Source organism: Aulonocara sp. 'chitande type north' Nkhata Bay, linkage group LG23 (genome assembly GCF_057382095.1).
Source record: "Aulonocara sp. 'chitande type north' Nkhata Bay isolate Kocher_YH1m ecotype deep benthic linkage group LG23, A_spYH_male_GT1.1, whole genome shotgun sequence".
NCBI classification, from domain to species: domain Eukaryota; kingdom Metazoa; phylum Chordata; class Actinopteri; order Cichliformes; family Cichlidae; genus Aulonocara; species Aulonocara sp. 'chitande type north' Nkhata Bay.
In genome coordinates this window covers 1,710,604-1,732,181 of record NC_141365.1, presented here as the reverse complement: position 1 = coordinate 1,732,181, position 21,578 = coordinate 1,710,604, and the positions used below count along the sequence as shown (strand labels likewise).

Below are 21,578 nucleotides of genomic sequence, written 5' to 3'. Positions count from 1 at the left end.
TATTTACTTAGAAGTTAAAACAACGCGCAGGTGCCTTCGTCAGGAGTTGCTGTGGAGACTCGTAGCAAATGTCTTGCTAACAAGTGAATCAAGTCATCAAGCTATAAACCACTAATATAAAATGAGTCTGTATTCTTAGGGAACTGCAAACATACTCGGAGAACCTCCGTCCTTAAAAGAAAAACGAAATCCTGCACAGTTCCTATGCCAAGCTGTTTTTTGTTTTGCTTTTATGGCTCTAGTCACACCAAACCAGCCTCCTAATTCAGTGACAGATTACAAGTAGTTGTGGTAACCAAATTGCTGGTTGGAAGCAATGTGTATCCTAATAACCGCACTGCATTCACTCTCAGATTTGCTAAGGCTTGCAAATATTTGCTAATTCCCAAATGCGGCCGATTGCCAAAGCATATCCGAGTCACTCTGTGCAACATGTCTGCAGTGTCTCAGTACAACAGCGGACTCCACTAAACTGGCTGTTTTCTGGTTATGCTCCTACATAAACCTCGGGTGCAGCAACTACATCACTATCAGTGGAGGAATTCCTCTTTCAAATTGATGTAGGTCTGGCTGGAGATTTCTGTGCATGTAGACAGCCACAGGTTGGGCTTTTGATTTTTGCTGTTCATTTTACAGTCAGTAGTCATTATCAGCAGCAGACAGCATGTTATTGTCGACTTCACGCCATTCAATCGTAAACTAGCAGCAGAGTGACTAATTTATTGCAATATTGAACACATTTGACCTTTTTTCTGTAAGTGTCCAAAAAGAAACACACAAAATCTCGTTTTAGATCGTTGCAGTTTTAATGCAATTTGGAAAATCTACACATACTTCAGGACACATTTGAGGAAAAAAAGTTTACAAAGTGCACACTGGTGTAGTCATCATCGGGTAATGGGTATAAATAAAATAGGGTATTATAAAATATATATATGAATATTTTGAAAGCTTTTGTTCTATACAGTTTGAAGTATTAGAAAATAGCCGACAAGGCTTCAGCTTTTCAATCGTACTCAAACGATTGAGTGAATTTACTGAGCTTCCTGTAACTGTGAAAATGTTTTCTTTCATTATTAAATTAATTTGTTTTTCACACAATGTAGATGTGACCAAACAGATGCACGTACAGTCGTACTGATTTGCTCCATAGAGGTTACTGAAATATTCACAGTCAGAAGCACATTAGTGTCCAAATACAGCACCCGACCGGTGGTGTGCACGCCAACCAGGATAACCGTGACCCGTGGAGCATATCTGCACCACAGGATTCAGGTGTGTTCACTGCTTTTAGAAGAGCCTGACATACAGCAGACCCTGTTGTGTCTGGGCCTTTGCACGTCTCTCTGCTAATCATGAAGAATCGTCTTTTTTTTTTTTTTTTTTAGATTAACAGTCAAATCTACAAAATCACAAAAAGAAGGGAAAAAATTACAAGTGGCTATTCAGATTGAAAACTGTTCCCGGGGTACCAACACAATTATAAATGAATAATTGAGAAGCTGATTATCAAAACATCGGCGCATAAACCTCGGCTGTAGTTTGCGCGATCTTGCAGTGACGTGGCACCGAACTGAGGAATGACTGACTCCGTGAGAGCTGAACTGTGGAGCGATGAAGAACAGGATCTTCACTGCTCAGGCTGCAAATACTGCTTGGTGAACTCCTCCAGCTGTTTCTCCAGGTCAGTGGCTTTATGTCTGCACACATCGTGTATAAAGAGAAATACTTGACTTATTACCTTCTTGGGTTGAGATAACATTTTGTGATATCTGTCATGTAGAACTCAACTACACGTTTCCAATTACTGTTATCATTCATTTGATCTGAGACGTTAACGTTCCCCACACTGGTTCCTGATAAATTCTCAGACAGACACTTTACTTTTCCCGTTATTCCCGATAAGAGAGGGAGCTGGACTGACCGCAGGCTCTTGGAGCGGCTCTGGATGCTCTCCAGCTGATCGATCTTCGCTGTCAGTTGACGGATTTCTGCCTCCAGCTCTTTCTGCGTCTGGTGCACCTGCTGACAGAGCCTAGCAAAGGTGGTTGCCATCTCCCTGGTAACACAGAGGGCACAGTGTGGCACTGCTTATTTATTTAGCTCTGTTACAGAGGGCGGGGCTGAGCTGTGTAGGTTTAAATTAGGAAAGGAGGCAGGAGGAGGGAAGCAAAAACCATGAGGCTATAACCTGTTCATGCACACAGAAGAGCAAGTGGCAGAAATGATTTTTAGATGGTTCACAGTGCACACCGTCAGCTCACTGGATAGACAGATGATATGAAAGGCAGCACACTTACTGTTGGACTTGTTTGCTACAGTTTGCACTCGTAAGGCTGACCATGAGCTGCATTTTATCGGATGCATAGTCCACAAACTGCCGCTTCAGAGCACGCTCCTTTGCCTTCGTGGTCCAAGTGAGTCTCTCGTATAGGTACAGCAGGCCATAGAGAGAGGCTGACAGGGCGATCAGCCTCCAGCCAACGGTTCTCCACACCTGAGAGAGAGTAGGCAGGTGAAGCATGCTTATTTTGCTGTTTCAGTGGTGGAAGCTTAGATTAAACATGTCGAGTTCAGCACCATGTATTTGCAAATACTACTCTTCTCTCTATAGGTTTACAAAGACGGTCGTCTAAACAATCCTTTTGAGCTACAATGGAACAAATATCAACCATTTTTAACAGGAAAATGTTAAACAGGCTAAAATGCACATCACAAAGTTGGGAGTACATGGTACATGTTAGTTCAGTGGTGGCAAACATAAGGCCTGAATTTCGTTGGACACACAGTTTTGGACATTTAGCTGAACTTTACATTACTTTTGATTTCTGAATACTGGAACGCCCTGGTCCATAACAAAGCTCAGGGAGTGCAACAAATAAAAACTCAATGTCAAGACAGTTTCTTACAGTTAAATATGTCCAATCAGAGTTCATATTGTTCGACTGTCCACTATTAACTGAGAGGTTAAAATGAGACCTGGGTTCTCGGGCTCCTTTTATTAAAACAGGTTCAAACATCTTTGACAGTGAAACCAGTGCTGTGGTTAAGAGCAGCTTCTTCTATTTCTTTCTTCTTTTTATTGTAAATCACTTTTGTTTGAAATGTGCTAGATAAAAAAAATGGACTTACTGTCTTCCTTACTCACACACCATATTTCATATGTTGGAATTAAAAACGACCTCAGACACAACATACCACTCCTCCAACGACCAGTACGCCCATTGAAGTGCGGGAATTGAGGGAAGCGATGGCTACTATCAGGTCCTCCTGGGTCATGAGGGCTGTCTGCTGGTTGGGCACTGCCACGGTCGTGGGGGGCGCAGAGGAGGAGGGTGTTTGGGTCTGAGGCAGTGCTGGGAGAGGTGTCTAAGGAATGACAAGCAGAGTTTTTCAGAATAGGATGTGAAAAAGTCTCATTACAATAATAATTCTTGATTGGTGCGCACCTGAAAGTTCTGGTCCACCAGTCTAAGAGCTCTCTCTGCATTGGCAGATCCCAGAAAGCGGTGGACTAACGCTTTCCAGCCCAGCGAAAACTTAAACTCAATGTCTTCCTGGAAGTCGCTGCAAAGTGTGGCGCAGTTTAGGTCGTAACTCATGTCAAACTTCCTGCTGTTCATCAGCATGGACACCTGGCTCTGGGTTGAAGAGGGAAGCAGAGGGAGCATGCTCTCTGGAAAGGGAGAATCCCAGCATAAAATGAAGAGAAGGCATATTTGGACACTAAGTGGGCAGCCCTTCAAAATGAGGACATTCACATTTGGAAACATTTGGAGCTGGTATAATTTTAGGGACCTGCTGGGCTCAAAGTTAAGAACCAAATATGACACGTTTGTGTTGCACTTTTCCTTACAAGGAAAAAGAGAAACCGATTTATAGAACAGCTCCGGAAGTCTTTTCATCAGAGGGCACATTAACACCTTTACAACATCACTGTCACCGAGCACAGCTTGCATGCGTGCATGACAGTGACGCATTTGTCGCATAATGGGGCATGGAATGACGGCATTCAGCGAGGAGGGTAAATATAGCAGTGATCAGGGTGTAGCAGACATCAGCCTGAAGGCAAAAAGGTTCTGACCAAGTTTAGCAATGCTGCGAATGAGTGACGGAGCGAAAAAATGCTGCCCTGAAGCCATTTTCTAATAAAAAATATCCATTTCTTAAGAGATGAAACCATTTTCAGAAATTGCGTTAACGACTTCAGCTTTTATATTGCAACATTGCAAAGGAGCTCTTATTCATTAACATCCGTGTTACGTGAATTACCTATCATGTATTCCTGGGTGGACTGAACAGAGGCGTTGACAGCATTGGAGCAGCGGAAAGCCAAATTCTTGCCCATCCCCTCCTCCACGTGACCCAGCAGCTCCTGCCAACAGCAACAGGGGTCAGAGGTCAGATGGAAAAAAGGATCTTTGCACGCATGGCACTGTCACAGTGTTTATGCAGACTTTGCATCTGTTATTCCACTAAAACTGAAACTGGAACACTGTAGTGCTAAAGCTAGCAGATGCTAAATGCTTTCAGAGGCCTGTCAGATAAAGTTAAACTAAATGTGTGTAGTACACAGTGTAGCAGAGAGAAACTTCAGCAAGTAGTATGTACAGGCAGTTTATCTGCTTGGTGACTCAATGTGTAGCAGACAACTTTAATGAGCATCGATTGTTGACCCTTACAGCCGGCTAAGCAGAACATCATTTTATTGGCTTTTATTTCGTCTGAGGTGTTTTTATGCTGCCTTTACTTACAGACTTGTACATTTTGAGGACCTGAGGTGAGGGGTGGAAGTCACAGTGGAACTCATCAACAATTAAATGAAGGCGACAGATCTCCTCCCCCATGGCGGTGGAAACCTGGATAAAACGCAACATGGGAGCTCAAGTTGATCTAGTCAGTGACACACAATGGAGCTTCCTCTGGTTTCTGTCCAGGCATCAAGAAGTTTTTCCAATTTCAATATCAGCGAAATAAAGAAGAAAAAAAAAAACAATTACAGTTTTATTTTTGCATATAGAGGTAATTAAGTTACTTTCATTTAAAGGAGAAAGGAAACAGACAAAAGCTCTGTTAATCAGCTTGTCACCTGCTGACTCTGAGAAAGTGATCCATGCGTTTATTTCATCCAGGCTTGACGACTGTAATAGTCTTTATTTCGGTACCAGCCAGGCTCTGCTCTTCAGCTAGTTCAGGATGCTGCAGTCCGACTCCTGACAGGCGCTCGTAAACATGACCATATCTCTCCAGGCTCGTTTACACTGGCTTCCAGTGCATTGTAGAATTGATGTTATTGCTTGTTTTTAAGTCTCTAAATGGATTAGCTCTGTCATACCTCTCTGACCTTTTAACTAAAAATACTGCAAACAGATCTCTCAGGTCAGCTGATAAGTTGCTTCTGATTGTCCCTAGCAGCAGGCTACACACAGAGCAGACTTTGGATCAGTCTGCCTCTTCAGATTAGGATCTCTCCAACACTTGACATTTTTAAAGCCTGTCTCAAAACACATTTTTACTCTCTAGCTTTTACTCATGACTGAGTGTTTTATTCTCTGTGCGTGTTTGTTCTACTTGTTACTTTTGTTACTATGTACAGCACTTTGGTCAACATGTGTGGTTTTTAAATGTTGCTTACAAATTGATTGATTGATTGATTGATATAATATTTGCTATTTGCTGACCTACTGGCATTTATAACATCTGATAAATTTATCAGCTGATCTAAAGAAGAGACAGGTGAAACACCCTTCAATCAGGTGTTGATTATGCATAATTTGGCCACCAGAGGGCACCCTGCCATCTGCTGTTGGCAACGTGTTTGCTAATAAAAGCAGACAGCGTGACCAAGTTCATAAATAAACGAGAAATCTGTTTTATAAGCAGAAAAAAAACCTCTTAGCTGATATATAGTAATATCTGGCTCCTTAAAAACTATGATGAGATGAAACAGCTAAGTGATCAGCAGATAATTAGCACTGCATGTGTTGGTGTAATCACAAAGTAAATATCTGAGGTTGGAGATCCTTCAGGGTAGAAAAAAATCAATTTCTCCTTTTGTCAGTGTTACCTTGGACTCCACGTCCTCACTGATCGCCTTGATCTTCTTTTTAATTTCATCGACTAGCAGGTTGAGTTGATTCTTGACAAACTCCAGCCGATCCATCTGATACTCTCTGTCCTCCAGTGCCGCCACTCTGAAGACCCCCACCCCCCAAACAGGAAATGCTGTCACACATGCAAACTAGCAGGTAAATAACTTGACAGTAAAACGTTGATTAGACCTGCACAGCAGAAAGAAGCAAAGCAAAAAACAAAAAACAAAAAAAAACACATGTTGACAACTCAAATGATCACATAATTTTTCAGCATGCTGATGTTTTATCTCTAGAAACCCTTCAGCTGGAGGAAGATCAGACATTATAAGTAAAGAAAACGTAGTGGGCGCTCACCTCTTCTCCGCGGCCTCGATGTGGATGGCATCCATTATGCTCTTGACTTGTTCTGTGATCTGCTTGGCCCTGATAGTGTGCTGCTCAAACTTTGTTTTCACTGCTGACTGCGAGATACACTCCTGCGAGGCCATAACACACAAGTTACTGTGACATTTACTGTGGCTGCTGCTGGACGCCGTGCGGGAACTTGCACGCCACCAGGGACGAATGTAGGACAAGATAAACACCTGCTACGTTTGACTTAAAAGAAGAAGAAAAGAAATGGAAACACAGGTGTGGAAACGACAGCAGCAGAGTGCGTATCTTGTGTCACGCAGCCCACATTTGGTCACAGTAGTGTGTTGGTGATCTCACAACAAAATTAAGAAATAAAAATCAACATATTAAGTGAATTTAAACACAAACGCAACAGAATGAAGGAGGAAGTGCAACATAGATAAGTAGGAATTTATGTCATGTTGGGATTTAAAGTAGCTGTTCTTCATTTTAAGTTAAGTAAAGAGTATCGCGATGACTTACTGGAAACAGATTCCTGACCCTGACAGAAGCAGCTCTCTAACGATATAGTAAATCTACGTCATCAGAACTGTGCTTTCTTTGTTTTTCTCACAGAGCACTTTTTGTTTCCCCTTTCCCAGCTGTATGATGATTTGTCTGATATGCTCTCTTCCAAACAATTCCTCCTTTATTGGGCTATTTCAGGTGTAAAGGAGGAGGAGAAGTGTATGCTAACTTGCTAACTGCCTACTTTAACATTTTCCTATGTTGGATGTAATCTGATGTTCCAGCATCCATCACTAACAACCCCAACAGCCAGACCAAGCTGCCAGTGAAGCCAAATGTCTCTTATTCTATGTGCTTTTATTCCCAGGATCTATACAGTAAAATACAACAAAAAACAAAATACCACAATAAGATGCAAAATTAAAATAAATAAATAAAAAAAGCAGCAATAGAAAACTCAATGAAAAAAATGTGGAATAAAACAAACGGCTGCCCTCACCTAAGTGAATCTAGATTTCAGCAATGAAGACGCAGGTTGATGTAAAAAAGGCGCAGCGAGTGGACGGCTCTGCGGGAGTCAAGGTCTGAGCAGCTGGCTGCTTCTGTCAGCTGTTACTGCTCGAGGGAAGACTCACGCCGACTCTTGGTTTTTTTTTTTAAACATCGAAACACACAGACTACTACTACTTTGAGCTGGCAAAGGAACATCTGAAGATTTCTTATTTATTCCACAAATGTTAGCAGACTTATGCAACAAGCTAAGTTCTGCTTCTTGTAGAGCAGCCACTCTTTTCTTCTCCTGCTCACAATGAATGAGGAAACAATCTCAGTTAGCTTAGCGGTGAGTTCCCTTCTTTCTTCAGCGGTAATTTCTGACGATGCGCTAACTGCAGCTCTCAGCAGGCATCCATGCAACCTAACGTTTCTTTGAATCCTATATTTGTAACGACTGAAACATCCATCCAACACTCAGTTTGTTAGTAAACATTGGAATATACGCTTCAATGTATTCGTTTTCCTAAACGCACACAAACACACCTCAAACCTCCTTTCAAAGCACTGAAACTCCTTCAGTCTCTCCTGGAAGCCCTCAGCAAGAGCGCCACCTGTTGGACAATTTAATCACATTAGAAAGATCATAAAGTTCTGAACATGACTGCAAAAATGCACGCGTACAATACTTTGACTCACATCGGATGTAAACATCTAAACCTCTAATTTAATATTCATTCATAGTTCTGCTTTATATTGATATCAAGGCTTCTGCGTAACACTGGTGAACACACGTGTATGAAATCTGGGTAGTACACTTTGTTAGTCCGACCTTCCCTGTATCCTCACCTGTTTCAGGCATGCCTTGTGCACGCTGCATACGGGAATTGAGCACCTCCTTTGCAGAGACAAAGAAAATGTGGTTGGGTGCCTTATCACTGTCCAAAACTTTGAGCTCATCCACCAAGAAGTTCACACAACGGTCTGTGTGCTGCTTCCTCACCTGAAAAAGAAGACACGCCACCTTCACGTATGAGGTTTTTTACATTATTTATTCTCAAAGTAACAATCTCTTTCATTGGAGGCTGATGACACAGCAATCCCATACTCACGTCCTCCATGTATTCTGGTTCATTTGCTGAGGCGTCCCAGCGATTGTTGAGGATGAAGATGTTCGGCTTTGAAAGACGCTCATTCACTTTGTGGAAAAAGTGCTTTTCCTAGAAGCAAAGAAGTTAAAGGACAGTCTGAGTAGTGCAGAACAGTAAAGACAGGAAGTCATTTCTTTCTTTCCAAAACAAAGCTCCTGCTTGATTTGACAGGGTGCAGACTGCAGGGGTAAAAATCCTCACGGTTTCCACACTTATGCAGAAATGGTAGCTTTATGTTTGCTACTCAGCCATCAAAGTTATTTACATAAATCCTCGATTTATATCTACAGAAAAGCCCAGAGTGGAATGCAAGTCTGCTTTGCCTTTAAGAACTGCAGCTGCGCTAAAGATCTCTGTGACTGGCTGTGTTTAGCTTCACGCTGCATGAATGTGCAGACAGAAAGAAGAGTGGGGTCTGTTTGTGGTCAGGCATAAACACTGGCTGGTTGCACTCTTATCAGCTCAGCATAGAGAACATCCACACGGCCCCTCTGGCACTCACAGAACTGGAAACTTGGAGTTCTTTAGCCGTCAGAATTGTTGTCTGAAGACCAACAAGGATACCCAATGGATTTACTTTGCCCAATGGATCATCACGGCCTTGCCGTATTGGTCCATTTGATCGACCTTTGTTGTTATTATTTATTTTATTTTCAGTTGTTACAGATGGGACAGACATGACTGAGGGATAGGAAAGGGAGAAAGAAAGATGAAGGGAAAGAAAAACAGAAGGGAAGCGGGACAGTGAGAAAGGGCACTTAAAAAGAGAAAGAAGAAAAAAAATCTCCCAGATCACCTGTTGAGAGGAAAAAGAGAAAACAAGCAAAAAAAAAAAAAAGCAACATACTAAACAACACCATCACGTTAATCTAGCCAAGTGTAAACAGCAGTAAATACTAAATATTGAATGTTGTTGTGCAGCACATAGGAACGACAGTGCACAATGTGCTTGGAAATAGCAGCCAATAGAGGTGTAGTTTGTGTCTATGAACAGTGCACACCTGTGTGGATCAGCGCGCTTGTATTCAAAAGGTTTCCCCATGTAACGGTCTGCTAGAGGATGTAGAGGGCCATAGCCCCGTCCCCCAAGGCATAAAGCAGGCATGGAAGAGATCCAGGCCCCAGACATCCAGAGGCCCCAGAGTACGAGAGTCCAAGGAGGACCACTGGAGTGTGGGAAGAGCTGAGGAGAGCCCTAGATGAGGGGTCACCCAGTAGCCACGGAGCAGAAGCCAGAGGGGGCTGCGGTGGCGTGCCCGCCGGCTCTGCCGGCAGCCAGCTGTGCCAGAGTGAACCGAGCCGCAGGCCCAGAGGCCGGAGGCCCCCCTTTGCCCCGGAAGAGACCTGACCGACCAACAGGCACCAGGCCCCGCCAAGTAGTCACCGGGAGTGAGCTGGTACATGCCTGAGCGCCCAGCCCCGGACACCAAGAACCACCAACGCACCGACCCCTGAGGGCATCAGTTACCGGCAGGGAGTGTGGTGAGGGGAGATAGGCCTTTGGAGGACACCATCCACTTAAATTAAAAACTTAGAGGCTTATAGAGCAATGACGGGTGACAACGGGCCGACGGACACAGCGACCCTATCATCTAATAGCTATCAATATATGCATTAATATACATTTAAATTTTCTTTGCAAGCTCCTTTGAATACATTTAAACAAGTAACTGACAAAGAAAGAGCAGATAAAATATCAGTAACTAACAAGCCTAATAATGGTTTTAATGACTGACACAAGCATATAGGCAATCTGAAAAAAGCTGACTAGACAGATCAGATAAGATGACAGGTGCTGGCAATACGATGACAAAATTCAGAGCTGAATTACAAGCGGGAACAATGAGGGAATTTCTTTGATCAATCCTTAAGTGAGTGGCGCTCACCCATGGAGCTGTTTCGATGATTTAAAACGTTATCCGGCCTTTTCCCCAGCTCGGGTTATTCCCTATCTACGCATGAAAGTGCCGCTGCAACTAATTATTGAAACAGAGTGACACCAGGACAGCAGCCAAACATGAGTTTGATGTGTGTGAGACACTTTACCGTGTTCATGAGTGTAGACTCCGAGTTTGCCACCAGCACAAAAACATCAGCATCCAGGCAAAACTTGTCTATCCAGCTGTCCAGCTCTAACGTGACGTCTGTTCCGGGGCTGGAAGTCAGAAGGGAGGTCAAATACACCAAATGTACGAGATAGGTGGACTTTTCAGATGCGAAGATCTGATCCTGTTACCTGTCTACAAGCACCAGGTCATCTCGCAGCAGAGCACATTTTGTCTTTGGCCAGAAGACACGTACTAGGCAGCCGGCATCCAGGCTTTCATCCATGAGAAGCGCGTGAGCCAGCTGGTTCACGGTCTGCAGACAGGGAGGAAATCCACTGATCTTAGGAATATTTACACAAAAAGTTTATAGTAATGCAAATGAAAATTATAGCACATTTTGCAGCCACCAAAATGTGTTAAAAACCACCGAAGGGTGCTGAATTGTCCCAAGAATCCATCAGAGTGTGAGAGAGTGTTAACAAAGCACCTTAGGTCTGTATGACTGGAAGAAAAGTGGCTTGTAGTGAAAAGTGCTTTGAGTGCTTGATTCGAGTAGAAGCGCATTATTTATAAATATGAGTAAATTTACCACTTGGAAACCCACCTAGCTTTAATCACTTGAGTTATAACACGTAAAAACACCGGACTGATTATTAGGAAGGTGAGACGAAGCCGCTCAGCTCCACACAGTAAACAAGACTGTAGGGTCTCCTTTAAATTTCAGACACCTGACACTGCAGTAAACAGCCTGCCTTCATGTCACATGTTCTTACATGGCTACAAGTTCAGCCTTTGCCCAGTTCAATTTGCATTCAACTGACTATTTACGTGGCTGTAGCTCACGAGGTAGAGCAAGCCAAATCAAATCAAATCAAATCAAATCACTTTTATTGTCACATCACATGTGCAGGCACACTGGCACAGCACATGCGAGTGAAATTCTTGTGTGCGAGCCCCACAAGCAACAGAGATGTGCAAACACAACAACACAAACGAGCAAAATACAAGAATGGCCAACCTGAAACTAATAAATATATGTACAATATATAATAGTGTATGCATTTCTGGATGTGTATACTAAATATTTTCCTACGTGTGTGTGTGTGTGTGTGTGTGTGTATACACATTTTTACAAATTAAATAGTAAAAAATAAATAAATAAATAATAATAATAATAATAATAATAATAATAAAATATATAAAATATACAGAGTTGAATATGTGCAGAACAAGTGGCATTTATATACAGTGTGGAGTGCATAATGTTGAAGCCATCGACTACCTGAAAGGTTTGTGGTTCAATCCCTGGCTGCTCCATTCTGCATGCTTGCAGACACATCGGAGTATGAATGTGTGTGAAGTTAGACAGAAAGCACTTACACAGAAATAAGTGCTGGTGTGAAAGCGCCATAGAAGAACCAGTCCATTTAGCTACTCAAGTGCTACATTTATCTGCAACTGTGAAAAACCAACAAGAATAAGAATGTATAGTATGATAGAAAGAGCGGCAAGCAGTGTGAGCAGATGCTCTGATTAACGACCACGGTGGCATTCTGGTGCGTGTGTTCACATAAACTTTGTCCTCGGTTTCTCTGGAGGGGATCAGCTGCACATAATTACTAGACAGAGCTCGCAAACTTCCAAAAACATTCTGCTGCCTCTGAATTAAACTTACCTTGACACTCTTCTTTTCATCTGAGCCGTCTGTCTTGAGGTAGGCCTTATCGTCATCGGTGCCCTCCACACTCAAGAAGCAGTTGGTGGTGTGGCCAATACCACTTGGCAGCACTCGATCCCTCAGCATGGCATTAATCACTGTGCTTTTACCATTACTGGTCCTGAGATCAACAAACAGATTCTTTACTTACTTATTTAACCTTTATTCACACAGGCGGTCCCACTGACACTCGAGGTCTCATTTGCAAGTGAGACCTGTTGTTGCTCAGTGTGCTCATAATTTTAAAAACTCATAAAGAAATGAAAGTGTTATGTACAAAGTTCCTGTTATTTTCAGCTAGTCCAGCTGCTGTATGGTGCAATTTATTGCCATCTGACTGAATTACTTTAATATAGGACATGCTTGTTTTGCTGTAACACATTAGTTTCACGGTCAAGTAACTACTCGAGGCACGTGACTCATAGTTAAAGAAAATGAAAGTAAAGACACACCTATCCACACAACAGGGAAAAGAGTGCTTTACATTCCCACGACTGAGAGCGTCACAAAAAAAAAAACCCACTCTGGAAAATACCATTTAAGAATAGCACCGCTTTTGGTAGAGCATGTGTAAAGCATCATGGTTATTATAGTTCAACGAAAGTAAACATAAAAAGTAAAACTGGATGTGAAAACACCTCATTACACCGTTTATATTGTAATACCTGTTCTGATCTTCTTAAATCTCACAAACACATAACTGAAGTAAACCGATAATAAAAACTTTTTATTAATAAAATGTCATTAAATAAAAATAAATCTGGTCAACAGGTAGACTAACCTGCCAAAAAAGGCCACTTTCATGTGCCTGCGTGCCAGCACCTCCTTGATGACAGCCAGTTTGTCTCTATATGCCTTAATCTGCTCCTTCTGATCCTGAGTTGCGATGTTCTCCAAAACTTTATTCCCGCTGATGTCTGTCAGCACAAAAACACAGCATGAAGAAAAGCAAGTGCTGTGCGCCTCCTGCACCAACACTCCTGATTGACAAGAAGTCGGTGTTAGAAGCTCCCAGGCAAACTTCTCTCACCTTCCACAAACTCTGAAGTCTCCTTCACGTAGTGGAGTAGCTGCTCGAACACATCGCTTATCGTCTTCTTGGCCACAACAAAGTGCTTGAGAGGGGAAAACTCGCCCCGGGCCGAGTCTGTCCGTCTGAGTGGAGGCGCCGCAGCCATGCTGGTCAATCTGAAACCGGAGGCGTCAGCAAGGACAAACACACTCGTATCAGCGGGCACGAACAACACCGCAAACACAGTTTGGATCGAGCCGAAACACTTCTGTTGATCTTAATATTACAGTTACATAACTTAAGTATCAAAGTATCAAACTGCAGTGGATGGAAGATGGATTGTTTATTAAAAGTGTTTTAGCAAAGTTATCGAACAAGAGTTAGCAGTGACGCCGTGCATCTTCCTACACATTGCTACACACGGTGTTCAGATAGGTAGCTGTACACACATATGTCCGGCTTTTCTTGGTTAGTTATTAGCAGCTGTCACACTTGAAAATCTCTCACGGTGAGTGCTGTCCTGGAGGCTAACCGATTAAGCTAGGTCATGTTACAGGCAGCCGTAAGCTAGCATTAGCCCCGGTGCTACTTTTTTTCCTCACCGCTGTCCAAAGAGAGCCCGCGTCCTCTTCTCATAACACAAATAATATAGATCCGGGTGGACAATGCAGAGATCTCCTTTGCTTACTGGAAGATTGATTGCTGTCAGACTGGCCCGTGTGTTCACTGTAATGTCACAGCGCCAAGTTAGTTAGAGGAAGAAGTATGCTTCCGAAACAACTTTTCAAAATAAAATGCAGCTTTGACAGAAACACTAGAAAGTAGGGCTGGGTATCTCACTGATTTCAAGAATCGATTTGATTCCGATTCGATTCAATTCGATTCGATTTAAATCTGGGAAATTTTGCCTCAGACAGTCAGAAATATTATAATTCAGATCATTACATTTACATATTTTTCTATCTATAAAAAGGAAGCTGACACTTTCCAGACTTTATCAAAGGTGTGAGCATCACAGCAGATGCCTTTGTGTCAAAGTAGCTGAAGATAAAACACAGAAAAACATAAAGGGGATTTTCCTGGACTGGAATTTTATAAAAATATTCTGCAGTACATCAGAAACAAAAGAAAACCATTAATCAACATATGAACATTACCTCTGAAGTTAAACAGCGACCGACAGCGCTGTAAACAACGGTAGACTTGTGCGTAACAAGCAAGCGAATAATGCAGAAAACAGATTTTTAGACGGGAAACTGTTGTTGAAGTATACTGAGAGAGAGAGAAAGAAAGAGAGATGTGCATGAAGTGTGGTGGAAGCAAAACAGCAAAAGTCAGAGGGAATTCATGACGATGTTTTTATGAAGCGTAGTTTGGATCTTCTTTTGCTGCTGGTTTGGTCAATAATGTTTGGAGAGAGATCAAACTAACAGCTTTAGCTTCACCGCAAAAGGGCGTAAACACAAAGCGCAGACCCGCCGAAACTTCGGAATCAGCGAGCTGTCAGCTTTCAGCCCCGACCGTGTCCGTGCCGTCATGTGAGAGAAAGGCAACATCTCACTGATTCTGATCCGTCGGCGGGTCCGAGCTTTGTGTTTACATCTTTGTGCAGAATCTGTGTTCCTGCTCTCATTTACTGTTTTAGCTGTTTGGGGGTTCTTGAAATTTTGTGAGGTTTAACCTGAGATTCTGGCGTTTCGGGCAAAATAAATTAATGTTAAAAAAATCGATTCAGAATTTTAATGAATCGATATCACGTTATCCAAGCCAGAATCGATTTTAATCGATAAATCGATTATCAAAACCCACCCCTACTAGAAAGTACAGTACTGTAAATGTGACCGCTGCTAACTGATGTCGCTTTAGTTTAATTGCTGTTAAACTATGTGTGTTTTACTGTTTTACCGCTGCCATTGTTTTTAGAACTTAAACGTGTCACCCTTGAGAAACAATATCGACTCTATATATTTTTTCTCTTTGAAACCGCTTTAGCGGCCAATTGTCCTGACCGTTCTTTTATTTTCAAACTTTAAGTGTCTAGTCTTCCTGTTCTTCCATTTGACGCAGCCCCCGCCAGCGTCAGCTCCAGTCTCAGGACAGGGGGCGGAGATAAGTGACGAAACGGTTGTCCGGAAACAGCCAATCAATGAGCAAAGAATGTGTCCGACCCGGAGCTCTCCTTTACTGTAAACGCCTGTCCAGGATATACGATTTAAAAAACAGACTCTCTGCACATGTTTCTGCAAAAAACGTCTAAGCATTTAGTGAAAGTGAAGTGAAAGTAAAACAAACAAAACAAAAAAAACCAGTGAAACTGAAAAAAATAAGCACTAAACCCGGTAAACCTGTTATTAAAACCAAATTAAACTAAAATCAAATTTAAAACGAAACCAAAGGTAAAAACCTTTGAAAAATGAAAATAAGACAGCAACTCAACCCAGGTTGATGTTTGTGCCCTATCCCAGTTTGATAGAGGTTACACACCATTTTTAGAATACATACAGTGCTGTGAACAAGTATTTGCCCTTTCTGTTTTCTTTTTCTTCTGTGTGTGTTTATTTGTCACACTTTCAGATCTTTTTCAGATCATCAAACAAATTTTAGCATTAGACAAAGATAACCAGAGTAAATACAAAATGCACTTTTTAGATCATGATCAAGAGTGGGGAAAAAAGCTATCCACGCTTGGCTCTATGTGAAAAAGGTCATTTGAAACCTAATAACTGGTTGTGCCAGTCTTGGCAGCAAGACCTATAATCAAGCAATCATTTTGGTAATTGGCAATGAGTCTTTCACATCAGTGTGGAGAAATTTTTGCCTACCTTCTTTGCAGAACATTTTTAAATCAGCCAAATTCAGGGAACGAACGGGGCGGACATACTTTGTCTGTATTTTCTGGTAGAAAGCAGAATTCATGGTTTCATCACTTACTGGAAGTTGTCCAAGTCCTGAAGCAGTAAAGCACCACCAGACCATCACACTACCACCACCATGTTTGATTGTTAGTATGATGTTCCTTTATGGAAAAGCTTCAGCTTTTGTCTCATCAATCCACAGAATAGTTTCCTAAAACTCTTGAGGATCGTCAAGATGTTTTTTTGGCAAATTTTGGCAGTCAAGCCTTTATGTTCCTTTTGGTCAGCAGTGGTTTCCTCTTTAGAGCTCTCTCATGGATGCCATTTTTCCAGTCTCTTTCTTATTGTTGAATCATGAAATCTGACCTTAACTAGGGCAAGTGAGGCCTGCAGGTCTTTAGATGTTCTGGGTTCTTTTGTGACCTTTTGAATAAGTCGTTACTGTCCTCTTGCAATTTTGGTCGGGAAGGTTCGTCACTATCCCAGGTTTTCTCACTGTTGTTCACTGGAGTCTTTAGAAAAGCTTTAGAAATGACCCTAACCCTTCCAGACTGATAGATGTCAATGACTTTGTTTCTCATCTGTTGAGTTTCTTTAGACCGTGGCATGATGTGCTGATTTTTGAGGTCTTCTTGCCAGCTTCACTTTGTCAGACAGGATCTGTTTTATTGATTTTTTTGATTCATTATATCTGCCAGTAATCAGGCCTGAGTGTGAATAGTGACATTAAATTCAGCTTTCCAAAGAAACACACAAAAAAGTCGTTAATCACAGTTAATTTACGATTTACAAAAGTAAGAGTTAACGACTTTTTTACAGTACTGTATACAGCCAAACTGGTAATCCCAGCAGCAGTTTGGTTACTAAAGTAAAGATTCAAGAGCTTTATTGTCAATACAGTAGTATACACAGTATACAGTGTACCGCAATGCTGTTTCACCCTAAGCCCCCCATGGTGCATTTATACATATATAAAGGATATATCTCCAAGAGATATAAAACTAGGAATTACAAATAAATAATAAAATTAAGGGATAAAAAGGTACTACACTGAACAAAAATATAAACACAACACTTTTGTTTTTGCTCCCATTCCCCATGGGATGGACGTAGAGACCTAAAATTCATTCCAGATACACAATATAACCATCCCTCCCAAACAGTGGTCACAAATCAGTCCAAATGTGTGGTAGTGGGCACATCTGCTATATTGAGATAATCCATCTGTTACGCCCCAGTCTAGGGGTACAGGAACGCAACACAAGTTTGAAAGAATTGCCCCGCCCTGGTCCCCAAAACCATACACAAAGGGAAACCAATTTCTTAGTGAATCGTGATTTATTTTTCTGCACTGCAAAAATGAAGCTCCGGGGTGAACAAAGGCCAAAATAACAAACAAAACAAGCTAAGTCAGGAGGAGGTGTTATCTACAACCCTATGTGAAATCAAATATCAAACAAAAGACAAGCGCTACACCTAACTCCCTAACTGAAATAAACAGGAGAAAACAGTGCAAGGAAAAACAATAAGGCAGCTCACCCCTTCTGTTGCAGTGCTATTTACAAGGCTATTTACAATGAAAACTAATGTACACACTATATACAAAACTCCAAAAAAGTCGCACAAAAGTCTCAGGTTTTGGAGGCCAGGGTCAGGTCTGCTGCTGCTGTCAGTGGCTGCCCCGGGACAACTGCTGGTGAGGGATTTGAATGAAGATCACATGGCCAGGGGACCAATCAGCAGCCGTCAGCTCATCCACTCCGGGACCTGCAAAGACTTAAAGGCACAGACAACAACAGCCACCAAAACAGATTATGGACAGGGCCATAACACCATCCCACCTCACAGGTGTGCCACATCAGGATGCTGATCTGACATCATGAGTAGTGCACAGGTGTACCTCAGACTGCCCACAACAAAAGGCCACCCTGGAATGTGCAGTTTTGTCTCACAGCAAATGCCACAGATGCCACAAGCAATGAGGACGCATGCAATTGGCATGCTGACAGCAGGAATGTCAACCAGATCTGTCGCCCGTGCATTGAATGTTCATTTCTCAACCATAAGCCGTCTCCATAGGCGTTTCAGAGAATATGGCAGCACATCCAACCGGCCTCACAACCGCAGACCTCGTGTAACCACACCAGCCCAGGACCTCCACATCCAGCAGGTTCACCTCCAAGATCGTCTGAGACCAGCCACCCAGACAGCTGCTGGAACAATTTGTTTGCACAACCAAACAATTTCTGCACAAACTGTCAGAAACCGTCTCAGGGACGCTCAACTGCATGCCCGTCGTCCTCATCGGGGTCTTGACCTGACTCCAGCTCGTCGCCGTAACAGACTTGTGTGGGCAAATGCTCACATTCGATGGCGTCTGGCACGTTGGAGAGGTGTGCGCTTCACGGATGAATCATGGTTCACATTGTTCAGGGCAGATGGCAGCTGAGAATGTCCCAGTTCTTGCATGGCCAGCATACTCACCGGACATGTCACCCATTGAGCATGTTCGGGATGTGCTTGACCGGCGTATACAACAGCGTGTACCAGTTCCCACGAATATCCAACAACCTCGCACAGCCATTGAAGTGGAGTGGACCAACATTCCACAGGCCACAATTGACAATCTGATAGACTCCATGCGACGATGTGTTGCACTGCACGAGGCAAATGGTGGTCACACCAGATACTGATCGGTTCAAATCAAATCAAATCACTTTTATTGTCACATCACATGTGCAGGTACATTGGTACAGCACATGTGAGTGAAATTCTTGTGTGCGAGCTTCACAAGCAACAGAGTTGTGCAAAATACAATAATGTAAACAAGCAAAATACAAGAATGGCTACATCTGAAACTAATAAATATATGTACAATATATAATAGTATATGCATTTCTGGATGTGTATACTAAATATTTTTCTACGTGTGTGTGTGTGTACACATATTTTACAAATTAAATAGAGTAAACAATAAATAAAATATATAAAATAAAATATACAGAGTGAGACATGTGCAAAACAGTGGCGTTACTGTACAGTATGGAGTGCATAATGTTAAAGTTCCAGTAGTGAAACTGAGGTGTCTATGAAGTGTTCAGCAGTCTGATGGCCTGATGGAAAAAGCTGTCTCTCAGTCTGCTGGTACGGGACCGGATGCTGCAGAACCTCCTTCCTGATGGAAGCAGTCTGAACAGTTTATGGCTGGGGTGACTGGAGTCCTTGATGATCCTCCCCGCTTTCCTCAGGCACCGCTTCCTGTAGATGTCTTGGAGGGAGGGAAGCTCACCTCCAATTATCCGTTCAGAGCACCGCACTACTCACAGTGATAGAAGGTCCTGAGGATGCGGGGGCTCATGCCGAATCTTTTCAGTCTCCTGAGAAAGAAGAGGCGCTGCTGTGCCTTCTTCACTGTTTTGTTTGTGTGTACTGACCACGTAAGATCCTCAGCCAGATGTACGCCAAGGAACCGGAAGCTGCTCACTCTCTCCACAGCAGCGCCGTTGATGGTGATGGGGGTGTGTACTTCTCTGCACCTCCGGAAGTCCACTATCAACTCCTTTGTCTTTGCGACGTTGAGGGTGAGATGGTTGTCTTGACACCAGTGGGTCAGGGCGCTGACCTCCTCCCTGTAAGCCGTCTCATCACCGTTGGTGATAAGACCCACCACTGTAGTGTCGTCCGCAAACTTCACAATGATGTTGGAGTTGTTAGTGGCTGTGCAGTCGTAGGTGTAGAGTGAGTACAGGAGAGGGCTCAGTACACACCCCTGTGGAGCACCAGTGTTCAGTGTGATGGGGGATGAGGTGATGCTGCCCAGTCTGACCACTTGGCGTCTGTCAGACAGGAAGCTAAGGATCCAGCTGCAGAGGGAGCTGCTCAGTCCTAGATCCTGCAGTTTCCTGTCCAGCTTCGAGGGAACGATGGTATTGAATGCTGAGCTGTAATCTACAAACAGCATTCTCACATACGTGTCTCTCTTCTCCAGGTGTGACAGGGCAGTGTGTAGTGTCAGGGCTATGGCATCATCAGTGGACCTGTTGTGGCGGTATGCGAACTGTAGAGGGTCCAGTGAGTCGGGCAGTGCAGAGCAGATGAAGTCCCTGACCAGCTTCTCGAAGCATTTGCTTACGATGGGGGTCAGGGCTACAGGTCGCCAGTCGTTCAATGAGGAGATGGTGGAGGATTTGGGTACAGGGACGATGGTGGCCATTTTGAAGCAGGCTGGGACTACAGACAGAGAGAGGGAAAGGTTGAAGATGTGCGTGAACACTCCAGCTAGCTGAGCCGCGCATGACTTGAGGACGCGGCCGGGAATCCCGTCCGGACCAGTAGCTTTGCGTGTGTTCACCTTCCTGAAGCACCTCCGCACATCCTCCTCAGACACAGTGTGCGCACTGACGTCATCCGCGGTGCGCACACTGTCCAGTCTCATGGTGTTCGCTGTGTCGAATCTAGCGTAGAATACGTTTAGATCCTCACACAGAGAAGCCGTGGTCTGCGGTGTGCTGGTTTTCCCTCTAAAGTCTGTGATCGTGTTTAGTCCCTGCCACATACTCCGAGGGTTGTCAAACTGTTGCTCCACCCTGTCCCTGTACTCACGTTTGGCTGCTTTGATCGTCTTCCGGAGTTGGTAATGTGCGTGTTTGTAGTCCGATGTGTTCGCGGAGGCAAAGGCGGTGCTCCGTGCCGCCAGTGCCGCGCGAACATCTCCGTTAATCCAGGGTTTTTGATTTGGGAAGGTTCTGGGTCCCCAGACCCCCAATAGCGCAAAAAACTGCACATTCCAGGGTGGCCTTTTGTTGTGGGCAGTCTGAGGTACACCTGTGCACTACTCATGATGTCAGATCAGCATCCTGATGTGGCACACCTGTGAGGTGGGATGGATTATCTCAATATGGCAGATGTGCCCACTACCACACATTTGGACTGATTTGTGACCACTGTTTGGGAGGGATGGTTATATTGTGTATCTGGAATGAATTTTAGGTCTCTACGTCCATCCCATGGGGAATGGGAGCAGTAACAAAGGTGTTGCGTTTATATTTTTGTTCAGTGTAATTACTAACTATACAATTCTATACAATACTATAATGGTAACTATAAAATATTAACTGTACGATAAACAAAGATAAACAAAGACAGGACAGAGACAATACAAAGTGGAATGTGCAGTAGGTATTGAATACCAGTTTCAAGTTATTGTCAGGATATTAACGAGACAAGACAAAGACGTGCAAAATGTGCAAATATAATATAATTTCGGTGTGTGTTCAGAACTCTGTGACTGAGTGTGCAAAGCATAGTGTTCCCAGGACCAGTTTGTAGTGGATTTGTGGTAGTATTT

General features: G+C 43.2%; 1 protein-coding gene across 1 annotated transcript; it reads right to left on the bottom strand.

Annotated features, from left to right (window-relative positions):
- Positions 1-782: 782 nt before the first annotated feature.
- Positions 783-14,144, bottom strand: mfn1b (mitofusin 1b). Its single transcript, XM_086282445.1, has 18 exons — positions 13,979-14,144; positions 13,395-13,552; positions 13,146-13,281; positions 12,323-12,485; positions 10,836-10,960; positions 10,646-10,754; positions 8,561-8,668; positions 8,298-8,451; positions 7,995-8,062; positions 6,450-6,571; positions 6,068-6,194; positions 4,755-4,859; positions 4,273-4,375; positions 3,450-3,676; positions 3,199-3,369; positions 2,301-2,497; positions 1,925-2,059; positions 783-1,700 (listed from the first exon to the last, which is right to left on the bottom strand). Exons 2-18 carry the CDS (start codon positions 13,540-13,542, stop codon positions 1,631-1,633), a joined length of 2,268 nt encoding a protein of 755 aa, XP_086138571.1. The 5' UTR covers positions 13,543-13,552; positions 13,979-14,144; the 3' UTR covers positions 783-1,630.
- Positions 14,145-21,578: the final 7,434 nt, after the last annotated feature.